General features: G+C 32.2%; 3 protein-coding genes across 4 annotated transcripts; 2 read left to right on the forward strand and 1 right to left on the reverse strand.

Moving 5' to 3' along the window:
- Nucleotides 1–221: 221 nt before the first annotated feature.
- Nucleotides 222–1,871, reverse strand: LOC145057105 (uncharacterized). Its single transcript, XM_079004877.1, has 4 exons — nucleotides 1,298–1,871; nucleotides 922–1,158; nucleotides 621–838; nucleotides 222–537 (listed from the first exon to the last, which is right to left on the reverse strand). The coding sequence occupies exons 1-4, from the start codon at nucleotides 1,571–1,573 to the stop codon at nucleotides 351–353; spliced, it is 918 nt and encodes a 305-aa protein (XP_078861003.1). The 5' UTR covers nucleotides 1,574–1,871; the 3' UTR covers nucleotides 222–350.
- A 4,315-nt stretch (nucleotides 1,872–6,186) lies between these two features.
- LOC145057106 (uncharacterized) lies at nucleotides 6,187–9,253 on the forward strand. Its single transcript, XM_079004879.1, has 6 exons — nucleotides 6,187–6,385; nucleotides 6,798–7,069; nucleotides 7,144–7,795; nucleotides 7,870–8,072; nucleotides 8,153–8,397; nucleotides 8,502–9,253. Exons 2-6 carry the CDS (start codon nucleotides 6,798–6,800, stop codon nucleotides 9,155–9,157), a joined length of 2,028 nt encoding a protein of 675 aa, XP_078861005.1. The 5' UTR covers nucleotides 6,187–6,385; the 3' UTR covers nucleotides 9,158–9,253.
- A 1,706-nt stretch (nucleotides 9,254–10,959) lies between these two features.
- On the forward strand, nucleotides 10,960–14,522 carry LOC145057107 (putative sodium/metabolite cotransporter BASS6, chloroplastic). Of its 2 annotated transcripts, XM_079004880.1 has the most exons (9): nucleotides 10,966–11,136; nucleotides 11,233–11,304; nucleotides 11,393–11,502; nucleotides 11,757–11,875; nucleotides 12,175–12,368; nucleotides 12,545–12,797; nucleotides 12,987–13,242; nucleotides 13,695–13,767; nucleotides 14,340–14,522. In XM_079004880.1, exons 1-8 carry the CDS (start codon nucleotides 11,046–11,048, stop codon nucleotides 13,725–13,727), a joined length of 1,128 nt encoding a protein of 375 aa, XP_078861006.1. In that variant the 5' UTR covers nucleotides 10,966–11,045; the 3' UTR covers nucleotides 13,728–13,767; nucleotides 14,340–14,522. The 2 variants fall into 2 exon arrangements, with proteins under 2 accessions (XP_078861007.1, XP_078861006.1); XM_079004881.1 differs by lacking the exon at nucleotides 12,987–13,242 and having other exon boundaries at nucleotides 10,960–11,136.
- Nucleotides 14,523–16,896: the final 2,374 nt, after the last annotated feature.

Genomic DNA, 16,896 nt, shown 5'->3' on the forward strand with positions numbered 1-16,896 from the left:
AGATTGTAGACATTAATATGTTACCGAATGACAAGAGATAAGAGCAAACTTCTTGTCTCACTTTATTCCACATTTCCACTTTTTTTTTTCTAATTTTACAAAACTACAACTTTTGTACCATTTACATGAATGTCATCAAGTCAAATGCATATCATATTATGCTTTTGTCTAGTCAATAGTCATGTCAACTTCGAGAAAACTTTCCACACAACACACAAAAACGAATCAACATATGTCAAACCATTTAAAGCATGAGAAACAAATTATATACAATTCTTGTAAGGTAGAAATAACAAATATACAAGCAAATCAATTCAAATCTGTTCAAAAAAAAAACTCTGAAATAACTACTATTGTAGCAATGACAATTGTTCTTCCTCTTGTCGCAACTCACTGAGTCGTTTTTTGGCATAAACTGTAACTATTATAGTTGTGGCAATTGTTAAAAGAAACCCCCCAACTGTGAATACAACTTGAAGAATCGAAAGTGATCTTTGATCTTTTGAAGCATCCGCTAAAGTTCTTATCATTATACCCCTAAAGAAACAAACACAAAAATTGGATCTTTTTTTAGTTATAGTTTTAGTAATTATAATTCAATATATTCAGACGAATCTTACGTGTAGATTGCAACAAAAATTTCAGGCACCATTCCCACCAAAGTTCCAAACAAATAAGGAACAAATTTAACATCAGTTGCCACTGCACAGTAATTGTAAAGAGCATATGGAAAAGGAGATATTCTTAATAGCATCACAGCTCTAAACTGATCATACCAATCTCCTTCACCAGCTAATTTTATAATCGAAGCTTTTTTTGGGTATCTTTCTAACCACGACTGGATAAAAAGTAAAAACAAACCCTAATGAGCTGAAATAGAAGGATGTAGAAGATGATTCAGTTGATTTGGGGATTACTTACTTGAATCCTGCGATAAAATAAGGAACCAAGGAAGTAAGGAAGTGATACGCCTATAGTAACTCCACTGATTATCAACAGAAACCCCAAACCATAACCGAAGCTCATTCCTGCAACCCACATTGATGGTGTAGATGGTATGAATAAGCTAGGGAATAGTGCCACTGAGCCGAATATTAAAATTGCTAATACTGGTTTGCTGAATGTCTCGGTTTCCCAGTTTAAAATCGGGATAACCTCCTGAAATAGAAGAATTTTGGTAGTATGTTTAGTGATTGTAGTCTTATGATCCAGAAATGTGAAAGATATTGTCGATTTGTAAGAAGTTTGAATGTAATTGGGATGAACAGTGTAATAGATTGTAGATAGATCAACGTACCTTATCCATTAGAAAGGGTCCGATCCATGCGAAGAAACAAATCCCTAAAATAGCTAAGAATATGACAAGAAAAACGAGTTTTCCCCACCACCAAAATGACCACCAGATACTAGTGCAGTCCCCGGAGGGAGAAGAAGGCGACGGAGCCATACCGCCACCGCCGCCGAGGCGGTCGTCATCTAATCCTTCCGGTTCCGTCATGATTACGTAATCAGGCTTGTGGTCATCAAACCCGATCTTCAACCGGGCGACTCCAGCATTGTTTTCATGCGACATTCCGATTGATAGTGATATCAAATCAAAATCAAATCGAATCGAATCGAACAAAAACAACCCTAAATCGGAGGGTTTGGAGTAGCCGTAAGAATATGTTGTCGATCGGAAGAGAGAAATGAGAGAAATCCGGAAGAATCAAATGGAATGGGTGATGGTGAAGGAGAAAAGGAAGGAAATTGGAAGGAAGCGTGGATTCGAAGAGATGTTTTTGTGGTATTTTAATGGCGGAATCCTTATTGTTTCATGCTAATAATGTTATGGCAGCATTCCTAATAATTAACGATATTTTTCTAATCATTTTCCTACGCGAATGTTTGTTTTCGGAAGTCTTTTTATTATGTAATCAATAATAAAATGATTTACTTTTTTTTTTCTCGGTGTTTTTTACGTCTGCTTTAAAAATAGTTTATTATATTATCAATCATGTATCATGTATTTTTAATAATTGGATGAACCCATTTGTTATTTAAATAATCGGAGATAAATTACATCAAACAAATACATTTTAGAGACCATCTTTTTCGGGAGTATAATAAAATGATATGTGTGTTATTACGAAAAAATTATACTATTTCAAGATTATCCGGCATAAATCAATAAATCAGTATTGTTAAGTGGAAAAATGCGAATGTTGTTAGGATTTAGTGTTAAATCTTATTTTTAGATTCATTAATCTATCAGGAGTCTTGTTTTTAGTTGATACGTTCAGATTTAGTGTTAAATCTCGTATTTATATTTGTTATTCTGATGCAACCCTCACAAAATTTACACTTAATGAACCTTGATAACAACTCACGAGACATAGTTTATTATTCGCAACAAATTATTTAATAATTTATGGAAAGAAATTGTGTTAACTACCGGATGGACCAAATATACTATAATCTATAGTGTATAAAATAATGCGAACAGTATAAACAGCCAAGAAAAGTACTAATGATGGTAGATGGACGTTTTAATTTTCATCTCCCTATGTTTTCTCCCGTTGTTTCACTACTTCAACAAGTTCCAAACTCTATAGTGTTGACTTGAACATACCCATGTTTTTTAGGTTGCCCCAACTACTTGGTCATGTCATTAATTTAGTGAAGTCCCGACTTGGACATGTGTATAATGTATCTTAAAAGGACTTTGATTTGAGCATTCCAAAGCTTTAGTATAGTCCCAACTTGTACTTGCTTTTGCTTATCCAAAACCCCGAATGAAGCTTAACCGCCTTAACACATTTATACATATTGAATCCATAAGTTCATATCACTCACTAGTTATGGTAATCCTAACTTAGGGTCTTTGGGTTCTTAATGATCTCGTAAAGATGTTGGCTATGGATCGTGAATCGTTCGGATTCAAAGCATCTGGTTGAAGTTTTTTAGCCTCTTAATCGAGTTATGGTGAACACAAATAACAAGTTCGATGGTATATTAGATACAAAAAAAAAAAAAAGGAAATGGACCAAATGAGAAAAAACTCAACAGTTGGTTACCTTTCCAAGTCATTTTCCCAAAAAAGTTAAATGAAATTAAAGTTGCAAAAGTATCAAAGACTGCAACCTTCTTAGGCCATAACGTACATGAAGAGCGTTTCGGAGGGGTAGCTTCGTTAAAACATGGTCTATGTTATGCTTACTGTGATATGACTGTGTGTGAGAGGTATATTTATCAACATAAACGTTTATCTCAAAGTATATTATGGTGATGTGTAACGTCCCAAAAATAAGACCCAAAAATTTTATTTTTCAATTAATAAAACACTATCCCAAAACATCAACATAAATCTCCAAAGGATCAAATGTATCAAACATCACAAATTATCAGAGTTACCATGAAAATGCGGAACTATATCGTGTGTGCACTGCAATCACCCCGAGCTCTTCCCTTTTGGACCAAAAGTACTTGAAACATAAACTGAAAACCATAAGCACGAAACTTAGTGAGTTTCCCCCAAATACCACATACCACACATATCAAACATATAACGGGCCCCGCCCGATGAGTGTAACGGACCCCGCCCTAACTTGCATAATAGGCCCCGCCCACTGAATATAATGGGTCTTGCCCTAACTCTCACAATGGGCCCCGCCCAACATACAAACATACAAGTATAACAAGTAATGACATACATATTACCCATTGGGCCCCGCCCACTAAGCATACATACACATGCAAGAGTCACATAGACATCTAGCACCCTAATATGACAAACCATGGATCGATATTGGTTCCTTCAACCCGCTAAACACAGTGAGGAAGACTCACCTCAGACTGCTGAATCTCACAGATAAATCTTTGGCTGTTGGCCCGCTAAAATCCACGCGCTATCAATCACAAAATAACATCCAATTAATAATTGGATCTCGACTCACACTTCCAAACTAGGGTAAAAGACCTTTTTACCCTTTACCTAACTTTGCCCAAGACCAAGGCCCAATCTAACTGTCCAAAAAGCCCGAATTGCAAAATAATCATCCAAAGCCCAAATATGGCCCAATTTTCCAAATTGGACCCAAGTACCTTCGTAGGCCTTCAACCAAGTGAACCCAAAATAAAAGCATTAGCCCCAAATAGACCTGATGGCCCAACAAGGCCCTAATCACATAGCGTCCAAACATGGCCCAAAGCCGAGAAGCCCAAACTTCCGAAGCACGTCTGCTGAGTACCCTAGTACGCGCAACATACAACTTGTACACCCAACGTACTCCCCAGTTGGCTAACCCTCATTAGAAAGTGCTTAATCCATTCAACCCCTACCCCATACTCTTAAATATTGACCTAAAAGATGACTTATCACGTAAATTTTGCAACTTTACGTGCATGCATGGCTTAATGGGGCTCTAGAGCTCAAAAGAGCTTAACAAATGACTTAACACATGCATGAGTCCACAAACACCATAAAGTTTGCATCTTTATGCTTAAGGAACCCTTAATATGTCCATATCTAAAAGGCTAAACTCCATAAATGACCTTAGCACATAAGAACCAACCAAAATGGACCAAAATAGCTAAAACAAGCTAATGAACAGATCTATGAAATGAGTTGACAAGCTATGGACCTTATACCTCAAAAGCCACGAAATGGAGATGCTAAAGTTGGATCTCTAAGCTCCTCTCCAAAGGATGAGTCTTCAATCTTCTCCTTCCTCTTCAAGATGCACAAAATACACTAAAAAATGCTTCACAAAAGCTCAAAAGCACCACACAAAGGATAATGGACAAAATTATAGTTTGAGGATGTGGAGGCTCGTCTAAAATGTCCAAGAGGTGGGTTAATGTTGCTTAAATAGGGCACAAACCCTAACAATTAGGGTTTACCCCTAGCCAACATACGTGGTCGATGCCTGCGATCAGACTTCAGCTAGTACGCCCCACGTACTAGCCAAAAGAACCAAAAGTGCAATGCTTTTAATTAAAAAGGGTTAAATATGAACATACCACTTTTAAGTGTTACATGATGTGTCTACAAAAGTTGCATAATCTTGTACATATTGAAGTTGTATCTTATCCCATGAATTCAATCTTAAATCCAAATAAACTAAAAATCACAGCACTTGTGATTCCACTCGTTTGTAGACTTGTCTAGAATCCATGATACGATAAATCATTTGATTGAAAATGTAAATGTAGTCATGAAATGCACTTGCTTAATCAAGATTCCCCTAATAAATATTCAAGTGCATTACAAAGTTCTACATGTATGAATAATGTTCTTTCGTGAGTTATGTTTTGAAAAGAAGCAAGATGAATCTCATAAAGTCATTAATATGAGTAGGAGATGACGTGAGATTTTTTGTAAATGAGTAAAAGGAAAATGACTCTAGAGGGTAACTAACTATTGGGTTTGTTCTCATTTGGTCATTTTTTTACCCAATATATCATCAGACTTGTTGTTTGTGTTCACCATAATGCTTTGACCAACTAATAGTCGGTCAAAAGGGTTATGGTGAACACAAAAAACAAGTTCGATAGTATATTAAGTATAAAAAAAAATGACTAAATAAAAACAAACTCAATAGTTAGTTACCCTTCTAGATTTTCCCAAAGTTTTTTAAATGGAACTTTTTTAACAAAAAAACGTAAACCTAAAAACCCAAAAGTATTGTCTATATGATAGGAAAAAAAAGAGTAAATTACACGAATAGTCCATATGGTTTGAGATAATTTACGCGTTTGGTCCCTAACTTATTTTTTTTAACTCGGAAGGTCTCTACTGTTTGTTTTTGTTATGCACTTGGTCCTCACTGTTTATTTTTGTTACGCGTTTGGTCCTTGTCTTACTTAAAAAGACTATTATTTAAATATAAAAAATGTTGGGGTAGATATGCTAAGGTGAGGGGTGGGTTTGGGAGTGTGTTTATTTAATATAAATTAAAAATCAAGGCTAAAATAGTCTTTTTAGGTAAGATAGGGACCAAGCGCGCAAAAACAAACAATAAGGACCTTTCGAGTTAAAAAAAAGGTTAGGAACCAAATCCGCAAATTACACTAAACCATAGGGACCATTAATGTAATTTACTAAAAAAATCTTCATTTTGCTTTTCTATGTTTCTTTGTATATATTGTCCGTCCGATTGAAAAAATACGAAACTGCAAAATATTTAAATACTGTAATTGAAATAATCTAAAAGTACTAGACTCCAAAATAATTGAAAAAATCTCATGCCATTAATAAACCCTCTTCTCTAATCTCTACAAAACCCCTGTTGTCGCCGTCGATTATCCTACAAATCCATCACTCCTGCTTCTTCTCCACACATCGCATACGTCACTGATACCTGTTCTTTCGTCCACAACGCAACTGCCTCTCTCAATCAACAAGGTAAGCAATTAAACCCTAATTCATTTCCATGTTGTCGGTTAATTCAAATAGAATCCATCTCCAAATGTCAAAACAAATTTCAACCCCGAAAACAAGCATTCAAGCGCAGAAACGGAAATTAGGTTTGATTCTAGATATTCATGCTGTTGTTGTTGTTGCTGCTGTTCCAGGCGCTATGATTAGGTTATTTTGTCAACTGTAAACGATATTATATAACATAACAGGTTAAAGAATAAAAGGTAGCATAAGCACCCACAGTTACAATTATAATAATGGATTCTACACTATAAGTGTTAGTACAAACCTATCCCTTCAATCCATTGATGTTTTATACGGATTCTGTGAAGAAAACACATACCCAAAGCTAAACAAATCAAACACCTGTTTTCATTCTCTTTTTTTTCTGATATAGATGGCAAGATGGGATGAGATTTTATCACTCCCTGTTCAAAACCCTCCAACTTTAGAATTCTCAGCATTTGACCTTATATGGTCAAAGATAGAAGGTCATCGTGACAATATGGACAGACTTGCCCTTGTGCCCTTTGCTAGAGTTGATGACTTTGTTCGTGGTGAATCCAACAACAAAGATTGCCCCACAAGATTTCATGTAGAAGCTAGAAGAAGACGCCCTCCAAAAATGCCCTACAAACCTAAAGTCGATGGCATTCTTGAATACATTCTGTAAGTTTCTCCTCTTAAAATTGATTCATTTTTGTAAGGGTAAAATGGTCATTTAGTCAGATGATATTTTCTAGGTATTGGTGTTCATTTGGGCCAGATGATCATAGAAAAGGGGGAGTAGTAAGACCAAGTAGAAGCACATACATACCAAAAAAGAAATCCGCGGGTCGACCCAACACAAAACGGGGCTGCACATGTCACTTCATAGTGAAACGTCTAATAGCAGAGCCATCTGTAGCCTTAATCATCTACAACCAAGACAAACACGTGGACAAAAAAGGCCTTCCATGTCATGGCCCACAAGACAAGAAATCTGTGGGGACACGTGCCATGTATGCGCCATTCATCTCAGAAGACCTCCGCCTACGTGTCCTTTCTTTGCTCCACGTAGGCATCCCGGTTGAAACAATCATGCAAAGACACAATGAATCTGTTGAAAAACAAGGAGGTGTTTGTAATAGAGATGATCTTTTGACACATAGGTATGTGAGGATTCAAGAAAGGAATATTAGAAGATCGAATTTTGAACTTGATGAAGATGATGACGTCAGCATTGGGTTATGGGTTGAGAGAAATCAAAATCATGTGTTTTTTTATGAGGATTATTCGGATAATGATCCGTTTTGTTTAGGGATTCAAACTGAGTGGCAATTGCAACAAATGATTCGTTTTGGTAATGGACGTTTACTTGGTTTTGATTCGAGTTTTGGTGTTAATAAACTAAAGGTATGTCTAATTGTTTTATAAAATATAAATTTTTATGAAATATATAATTTTTTTTTTAAATAAACTTAATGCAGTGTCCAATCCAAAGTTTAGTTGTGTTCAACTCAGAGAATAAAGCAATACCTGTAGCATGGATAATAACGCCGGTTTTTTCAAGATCAATTGATACTCATAAATGGATGAGGGCTCTTTTTAATAGAGTAAGGACTAAAGATCCAACGTGGAAATTAGCTGGATTTATAATCGATGATCCTTTGTTTGATATACGCACTATAAGGTTTGACTATTAATTAATAATAAAATATGCGAATGTTTTTAAAAAAAAAAGATATTAAATTTTGGATTTGATGATATCAGGGAAGTGTTTCAATGCTCTGTGTTGATTTCATTTTGGAGGGTTCGACATGCGTGGCATAAGAATTTAATGAAGAGGTGTTTGGATATGGAGACAAGGGCAAAATTGTCAAAAACGCTTGGTCAAATAGTCAAAGAGATGTGTAAAGGATGTGGAAACGTTGAATCTTTTGATAAGTTTATGGAAGATTTTAAGGAATGTAGAGATTTCATGGATTACTTCAAGGCAATTTGGTGCCCTAGAATGGGTAAGTGTCGATTAATCATTTATATAAGCAAAATTACATTTAAAAAAAAAGTATTTTTGTTATTTATTGTGTTTAATTTAATCTTTAATTTTTGTTCCAATTAGGCCCTTGGATCGATGCCTTCAAAACCCTACTCGTTTCCAGCCAAGAAACATCATCAGCTCTCGAATTCCATCATAACCAATTAAAGATCCGTTTACTAAACGAACCCGACCCGTTTATCTATAAACGGGTCGATTGGTTACTCGATAAACTCGCTACCAAAATCCAAGCCTACTTTTGGCTCGATGAATACGAGGGCAAAGACGACTTTTCACGCTACTGGAAAGATGAATGGACAAGCGGTTTAACCGCGTGGCGCAAATCACGGGCAATCCCAGACACTGATGTTTTGACCGAAGGTCAAACGGTCAAAGTTGTTGACCAAAAAGACCGAGAAATAGCTCATGTTGTGTGGAACCCGGGGACGGAGTTTGGTATTTGTAGTTGTGGGTGGGGGCAAAAGGGTAATTTGTGTGAACATGTTTTTAAGGTTGTTTGGTATTTTAGGGAAAAAGGTTCGGGCAGTCCTTCGGTCAGCTTGTTACAGTTTAATCGGGGTTTGATTGATATGTTGAAATGCCCGCCCGCTAATTCTTTTATAAGGGATCATGCGGTTTCGTTAGCGGTTTGGGTTAATGAACAGCTTCGGGGGCAATTTGGGAAAAGTGGGAGGGGCGAAATGGTAAATTCTTGTACACGGATGGTAGTTGACTCTTAGGAAAATGTATTTATATTACTTAACACATAATAGCAACCTACTTGGAACATTTTTTGTTCAATTCGTTATAAGTTAAAAGGGCATCTTTAATTGTTATTTTTTTTTTCAAAGATCTATTACTTATGTTATGTCATATGAGTTTTATATTAACCTTTGTTTATTAAAGAGTTATTATTATTATAAACTCTATTTAGTGGTTAACTTTTGCAAAAGCTTTTTTTACCGATTTGTCTTTATTATCTGTGTGTTTTATAAACTCTTTTCATACGGTTTTTATTTTTGAAGTCTTGGAGGAGGTTTTGAAAAATAACATTAGTTGATATTAATATATTAATTAATAAAAAAAACAGTAAAATAGTATGTTATAACAATGTTTTTTAATCATTGGTATTTGTATAATTTTGAAAAGTTTGACGGTTAGGTTTTTATAAATTTTTATAAAATATTTTCAAATCTGTTCTGTATATTTAGTTAAATAAATTGAATAATAAAAAATAGCAAATATATTTTAATGTCTAAGCATAATTATAATGTAAAATAAATAGTTATAAGTTATAAAAGCCAAAATAGGCAAACCCTATAAAAAATTAATATGTTGGAGTTCATTAAGTGTGGTCAGAAAGGCTTTTTATAAAGAGAAATTAAATATCTTCCTATCTTTTAATCCTATAAATCTTGCTACCCATTTAATTGATGATATGTATCATGTTACTATCCTAATCTAAATGCAAACTCTATACCGATACACATGGGGTTCATTTAAAATACTCCTAATCTAAATGCAAATGTAATATAGTTTTTTTTAATAGAAACGTTAAAAGAAATTGTATAGACCAATAACATTTATTAATGATTTTTCAACTCGGTTGATCGATTCCATATGAAAAGTAATGAGAAATTTAAAATGTTACAAGAGTTTATTAAAAATTTAAAAGGATGTGAAAGTTTTAAAGTAATATAGCCGACCAAAGTTTCTCTTTAGTAATATAAATATTAGATATTAGATATTAGATTTCTTTTAGGCTTTCTATTCATTTGATTTGATAAAAAAAAAAAATTCTAATGCATGATGAAAAAGTTATATCAATTAAAAATAAATATCAAAAACATTGAAGTTATATAATATTTTATTGTTTTTTATTTTTTAATTAGATTTTTAAAAGTTCTATTCTTTTTACAACAAAACAAACTTTTAGTAGTCAGAAGTGAGAGGAGCAAAGATCCAAACTGATGGAGGTGAAAGGAGACAAAGATCATCGCAGTCAACTAATCTAATTGAGAAGACAGAAATCAGAAAGAGAAGTAATGATGTGCAAAGGCGATGGAGCAAAATATTGGGGTATGCATGCTCGTTGGGTACTACAACATCCTTAAAAGAATTATTTTTTATGTATAGAAAAATATTTGTAAACATATTTTATATTATTGTAACCCAAACTAAAAAAATTATACTATTTTTTAATAATAACTACATAAAATATATATCTTGTATCAAAATTTGGGTCTCAATTTGTCAGTTGAGCAGGAAGCCGATGAGTTTAAAGATTACCCATAGCCAATGAGACGAAGCCATGTTCACAAATCATCTCTCATTTTTTTTATAAACTAAAGGTATAATACAATAATATCATTTTTTTTTTTTACTTTTATTTTTTGACATTAAATGTCTATTTTTAATTATAACACCAATATGACAAAAGTTTGGCCAGTGTACCCACCATTTCGCGGTAGTCAAGTTTCATAGCACGAAAGTCAGCTTTGGAGACGAAAGTCAGGTTGCCTGTGGACCCACCTTTTCCTTTTAAGTTCTAATTTACCATATAAACCATCTGGGATTTTGACCATTTCAGACTTGGAAAGAAAATCTAGTTGATAGTGATTCACGACAATGATTCTCAGGAGCAGTGTCGCTCAGCTTCATCATCATCATCACCAGTCTAATCAACCATCTCGTGTTCTTCCGCGAAAATCTTCTTCAGGTAACCTAACGCTTTCACTGTTTAATTTATCCAGATTCTGTTATTACTTTATGTGGATTTTGATATCCGAATGCTTTTGAACTTGTTAATTCGCAGAAAACAATCGCATCAAGTTCCCAATCTCTCCACACACCCTCTCTGTATCCTACTCTGATGTTCAATTGAAACGTAATTATTCCGATTCCTATGCTTCTGCGTGATCTAGCTCATTTAGCGATTGGATTTTGATCATAAGGTTGTTGTTGATGATATGTAGGTTGGGGTTCCAGATTAGTGGTTCATAGGCGTGTATCTGGAGAGTTTTCTGATGGGATTATCGATCAGGATGAACATGAACCTCCAAATTATGCTCAAATTTCACCTCAGGTACTAACTTGTTACTCATTTTTTTTTACATTTCATTGAATTCGAGTAATATTTTGTGCGCCAAACATCTAATTCGTGACCTAAAACATATTTAGACGTGTGACTCCTAATTTTTTTGAAAAAACCATGTTAATATATGCAAAACTCATGTAATGATTGTTTTTTAAAAAAAACCCATGTCATGGATGAATTTTTTTTCAATAAATCTGTTTTTTTCATGCTAATTTAATTGACATCAATATATGCTTTGGCAGAGACTTGAACACAAGACATCTTTTGTGGATGTATTAAAGAAAGCCAACTTTGTATTGCCTCAAGTAGTTCTTGCTAGTACAATATTGGTTCTTATCTTTCCACCATCTTTCAATAGCAGGTTAAATAATACTTCCTTTTGTTCCAACTTCCAATATATTAGTCCTTTTAGGCCCCATTTTTTACACAAGACATGACCATGTGAAAAAGACATGAATACCCTTCTCATCCTCGTCATCAAAAATAATCCTAGAAATCTAGTCTGGTCCCATCTAGTTTGGGTCTGTCATGTGTAACAAATGTAGCCTTATGGTTCTGATAGACTGAACTATGCTATTATTATAGTTGACTAGACATTTTTAAAAAAAAATGCACTTCTGGTTTTAATTTTTTTTTTTTTAACAAAAAAACAAATTTCAGGTATTATGCCCCGGCTTTATGTTTCTTGATGTTTGCAGTCGGACTTAATTCAAGTGAAAAAGATTTTATTGAAGCTTTCAATAGACCACAAGCTTTTTTCGCACGTTATCTTGCTCAATTTGTTCAAAAACCATTCATTGGTTATCTTTTTGGAACATTGGTCATGACAATGTGTGGCTTTCCAACTTCCTTAAGTAAGTGTCACCATCTTTCTTTTTCTTTTTCTTTTTTGGTTTGTTTATTATTGTAATTAGAGACCAAAATGCTAAGAATACTTGTAATTACACACACGAGAGAATGCGACTAAAACTACACCCTACGATTCTGTTGGGTCAATTTTTTTTATTATTTATGCGGATAATTTGTTTAGGTGCTGGGATTATGCTAACGTCTTGCGTCAGTGGGGCCCAACTCTCGAACTATGCCACTTTTCTAATGGACCCCACAATGGCTCCACTAAGCATTGTTGTGACGTCATTATTTACTGCTATTGCTGTTTCTGTCACCCCACTTATAACGCTTTCGCTGATTGGAGAGAAATCGCCTGTTGATCTCAAACAAATGGTTTCCAATATTTTGAAGATTGTAATTTCACCTCTTGCTTCTGGCTTGCTTCTTAACAGGTAAGGAGACATTCGTATGAATGCATTATCGGGTATTTTAGGTATTTACTTAATGTAGTTTGTTGTGATAGAATCTGATGCCTGTTATGTCATAGACATAAAAAATAAACTCAATTTCTTTTTCTAGAATCTTAGATTTTTATTTTTGTTTCTTATGGATGTATTTTTTTTTTTTTTTTTCATGTACAGATATTTGCCAAGAATGTCTAGCACCATACGACTTTTTTTACCTGTTTTATCAGTTCTAGTGACTTCACTATGTATCGTATCTCCCATTGCTCTTAACATATCCTCTATTTCATCGTCTTTTGAGATAACGCTTTTGGTGATTTTTATCGTGCATCATTTATCAGCATTTGTCCTTGCAAATGCATTTTTGATGGCATTGTTTTCCACAATTCACCTAATGTCAAACCACTTCAGAGACAACTTTCTTACAAAACAGGTTATTTATACTTCATCTTTTGCTTCTTTTTAAACTTGCATTCTTTACTATTTGACACTTGACTATAGGAAATAACAACGTACTTTGTATATATGTATTTTGTCCAAAATTGATCAATCTTATATATTGTTGTGGTTGTTTTAAGCAAATTGCATGAAATAGAACCGTAATTTATTCTTTTTACAATATACACGATGTACTTAAATTTGTTACCCATAATAGCAATGTAGTTACATTTTTTTTACCATAATAGAACGTGCTTACATTTCTTTACATGTAATAACAACATACTTACAATTCTTGTAATAATAGCAATGTACTTGTCAATAGATAAATGTAGTAAATATCTATAATGGGTAAAAATTATATAAGATTGTTAAGTACATTGCTATTATAGTTATAAAAAAATTAATTACGTAAGTCACATGTTAGGGTTTTGCTACATGTTTCAGGTTGGTAGAGATGAAGGGAGGAAGAAATCTTGATGCAACACCTTCTTGTTGTAAATGGTGGTGGAAAAAAGAGGTGGGACCCTTGTATTTAGTGCTTATTTACTATAGATATAAATTGTAGTTTAAAAAAAAAGATATAGAAGTCATTTTACATGGGTCAAGGAGCAACAACTAAGAAATTGAAATCTTTGTAATATAATACTAATATAAATTTTAATTAAATGAAAAAAAAAGATTAAAGATACTAAAAAAGGTATAAAGGTCATTTTACATTGGTCGGGACCAACCACGTAAGAAATTGTAACCATAGGGGCCATCTGTGTCAATTAAAAAGTTAGGAACATTTATGGACCCTTTATGATATTGTTTGCTTGACAACGTTCATATGGATTTTGTATAATATATATAAATACAAGGTATAGTTTTGGCACTGTTATATGTATTATTTATTATTAATTATAGAGTTTGTTATTTACAAACTAAGAATTTAACCTTAATAAAAGCTTATTAAAATCCAAACAAGATTATAATAAAAAATATCTTCTAGTTACTTTTACATAATACAATTATAGTTTAATTAATTTCATGAAATTATAAACATGTTTTGTTCCTATAATTAAAATGGATTGTGTTACCTTTGTGCAGGTTGTAATTATGTGACTAATGGGTTTTTCTCTTGTAATATTTTGTGGTAAGGAGAAGGTGTAATCGTTATGAGTTTAAACAGTTTTGCTAATTTTAAAGAATTATATTTACGAAAATTGGGCATTTTATATTGGTTGTGCTTTTGCAATGATAAATGTGCATTTTTCTCTTGTGTTGTTTTTATTTTGATTAAACATTATGAGTGTGTTTGGTTCACATATTTAAAAGAATTTGGAGGAATTGGAATGTAAATTGCTAATAAAAATGGCATTTGGTTAAAAAAATTAACGGAATAGAAATTCTTTAAATTCCATTAAATTATCTGTCTAAAGGAATCGGTCATTCTATGGGCTAAAGACAAACTTTTAATTCCATTCCATATGTTTTATTAAAAAAGCAAAAATGTCATCCCACATAATAGCAATCTATCTTTTCCTACATACCTGAGGGTTCACTCAACATGGATTGACTTGGAACATTTTTTGTTTAATTCGTTATAAGTTAAAGGGCATCTCTAATGGTTAATTTAAAAAAAAAAAAAAATTTATTTTTGTCATATCGGCTTTATATTAACTTTTATTTATCAAAAAGCTATTGTTATAAACTCTTTATGTGGTTAACTTTTGCAAAAGTATTTTTTGAAGTTAACCAATTTATCTTGTTCTTTCTAATGTCTTTCATATCTTTTATAAACTCTTGTATGATTTTTCTTATAGCTTTGAAAATAACATTAGTTGATATTAATATATTAATAAATAAAAATTATGAAATAGTATGTTACAATAGTGTTTTTTAATCATTGGTATTTGTATAATTTTGAAAAGTTTGACAACTACTTTTTTAATGATATAAATTTCTATAAATTATTTCTAATGGTAAAAAGTTATGCAAAAAATTATTCAAAGCTTAAAAATGCTACGATTAAAGATGTTCTAATTTAGATATGATTATAGAAAATGATATAAATGCTAAAATAATATTGTTTTTTAATAAAACAATTAAAGACATTATATACATAAAATAGCATTTATTAATAAATATCTGATTAACCTATTCCATATGATTTAGCTAAATAATTTTTAGTTTTATTTATTTAAACAATCGGAGATAAAGTATTTTCTAACAATTGTCTTTAGAAACACCATTAGCAAACCTTGTAAACCATCATACATTTAAGTTTTGTTTGTTTGTTTTTAACATGAAATATGATCTTTATAAAATATAAATATTTGAAATTTAGAAAAGTTGACCGGTTGAAATAGATGATATTTTTGGAAACATCAATTCATTCGTATAAATAAAACTACCATTAGCAAGAAGCTAAGGTGAAAATATAGAAAATACAAGAAAACTGGAATATTTACATATCAGATGACCAAAACATAAGAGTAAAGCTATATATCACCCACCAAATGGGGAGCAACTCGATTCTATCCAACATTTTTTTTTTCAAAATTACCCCTGAAATTAAACCACTCAAAAGCCTATGTGATAATAAGATTCGTTGTTCTTGTTGAAACCATTTTTTTGTCTAATGTAAGTAGCTAATATTTTAAATATTATTACAAAAAATATAATTATAATAATAGTATTGTGTGATAATCAGAAAATGATCTCGATTTGATACAGAAATTCTGAAAAACATTATATATATATATATATATATATATATATATATATATATATATATATATATATATATATATATATATATATATATATATATATATGGATTCAATTGAGAAAATAAAAAAGGTTGAGAATGAGGGAATCATTCTCAGCCACTCATTTAATCTAAGCATAAAAAGACACGGTGACAAACTTGTAAATATGATATAATAGCCTTCAATCATAAATACGTAAGTGTAGAGAATTAGATAAAAATTGAAATTCATTCTAATCGGTCGTTATCATCCAAATTTCTCCTCCAACCTTCAACAATCATCCAGATTTCTTCAATTAAATCATCGATCAACGTCATCCTGTTTTAATCAATCATCGATCTTCGTCAATAACACGTTTATCAACAGCATTCAACAGTTGACAACAAAAATTCGTTTTTTTGCTTTTTCAATCCAACCTTCAATTCTGCTTGAATACGAGCATATCTTCAACATCTATGATTAATTATACTTCCAGCATCATTAGATCAACATCATCGATAATCAATAAAAAATTCAATTCGTATCATTTATTCAACATCGATCATCAAATAAAACATCGAAATTAAGGTTAGAAAAAGTTCAAATCATTTTTTGTTTGAAAATTTTCATATATTTCTCTACCAATCTACTATTTTGTAAGATTTAAATAGTCAAAGTATCATATTTTTAAAAAAGTTAACTTGTATGCACTCCAACTGTTTGATGAAATGCATAAACTAAATTATCACGTTATATTCATATATGAATATGTTTTCTCACCTGAATCAATATGTGATTATTAAAACACAAAACAAATATGCAAGTCTGTATGTTATTCATATGTGAATAACATATAAAAATTATATATATATATAAACACCTTGTAATATTCACATATGAATATACTGTCCAAT

This window comes from Lactuca serriola, chromosome 6 (genome assembly GCF_051521515.1).
Source record: "Lactuca serriola cultivar US96UC23 chromosome 6, Lser_US96UC23_V15, whole genome shotgun sequence".
NCBI lineage: Eukaryota > Viridiplantae > Streptophyta > Magnoliopsida > Asterales > Asteraceae > Lactuca > Lactuca serriola.

Coding starts and splice junctions, on each gene's coding strand:
- LOC145057105 (XM_079004877.1), bottom strand. CDS start 1,573: ATGTCGCATGAAAACAATGCTGGAGTCGCCCGGTTGAAGATCGGGTTT. Junction 839..921: donor TATTTTATCGCAGGATTCAA/GTAAGTAATCCC, acceptor CTTTTTATCCAG/TCGTGGTTAGAAAGATACCC. Junction 538..620: donor ATTTTTGTTGCAATCTACAC/GTAAGATTCGTC, acceptor TTGTTTCTTTAG/GGGTATAATGATAAGAACTT.
- LOC145057106 (XM_079004879.1), top strand. CDS start 6,798: ATGGCAAGATGGGATGAGATTTTATCACTCCCTGTTCAAAACCCTCCA. Junction 7,796..7,869: donor TTGGTGTTAATAAACTAAAG/GTATGTCTAATT, acceptor AACTTAATGCAG/TGTCCAATCCAAAGTTTAGT. Junction 8,398..8,501: donor AATTTGGTGCCCTAGAATGG/GTAAGTGTCGAT, acceptor TGTTCCAATTAG/GCCCTTGGATCGATGCCTTC.
- LOC145057107 (XM_079004880.1), top strand. CDS start 11,046: ATGATTCTCAGGAGCAGTGTCGCTCAGCTTCATCATCATCATCACCAG. Junction 11,503..11,756: donor ATGCTCAAATTTCACCTCAG/GTACTAACTTGT, acceptor ATGCTTTGGCAG/AGACTTGAACACAAGACATC. Junction 12,369..12,544: donor TGGCTTTCCAACTTCCTTAA/GTAAGTGTCACC, acceptor TAATTTGTTTAG/GTGCTGGGATTATGCTAACG.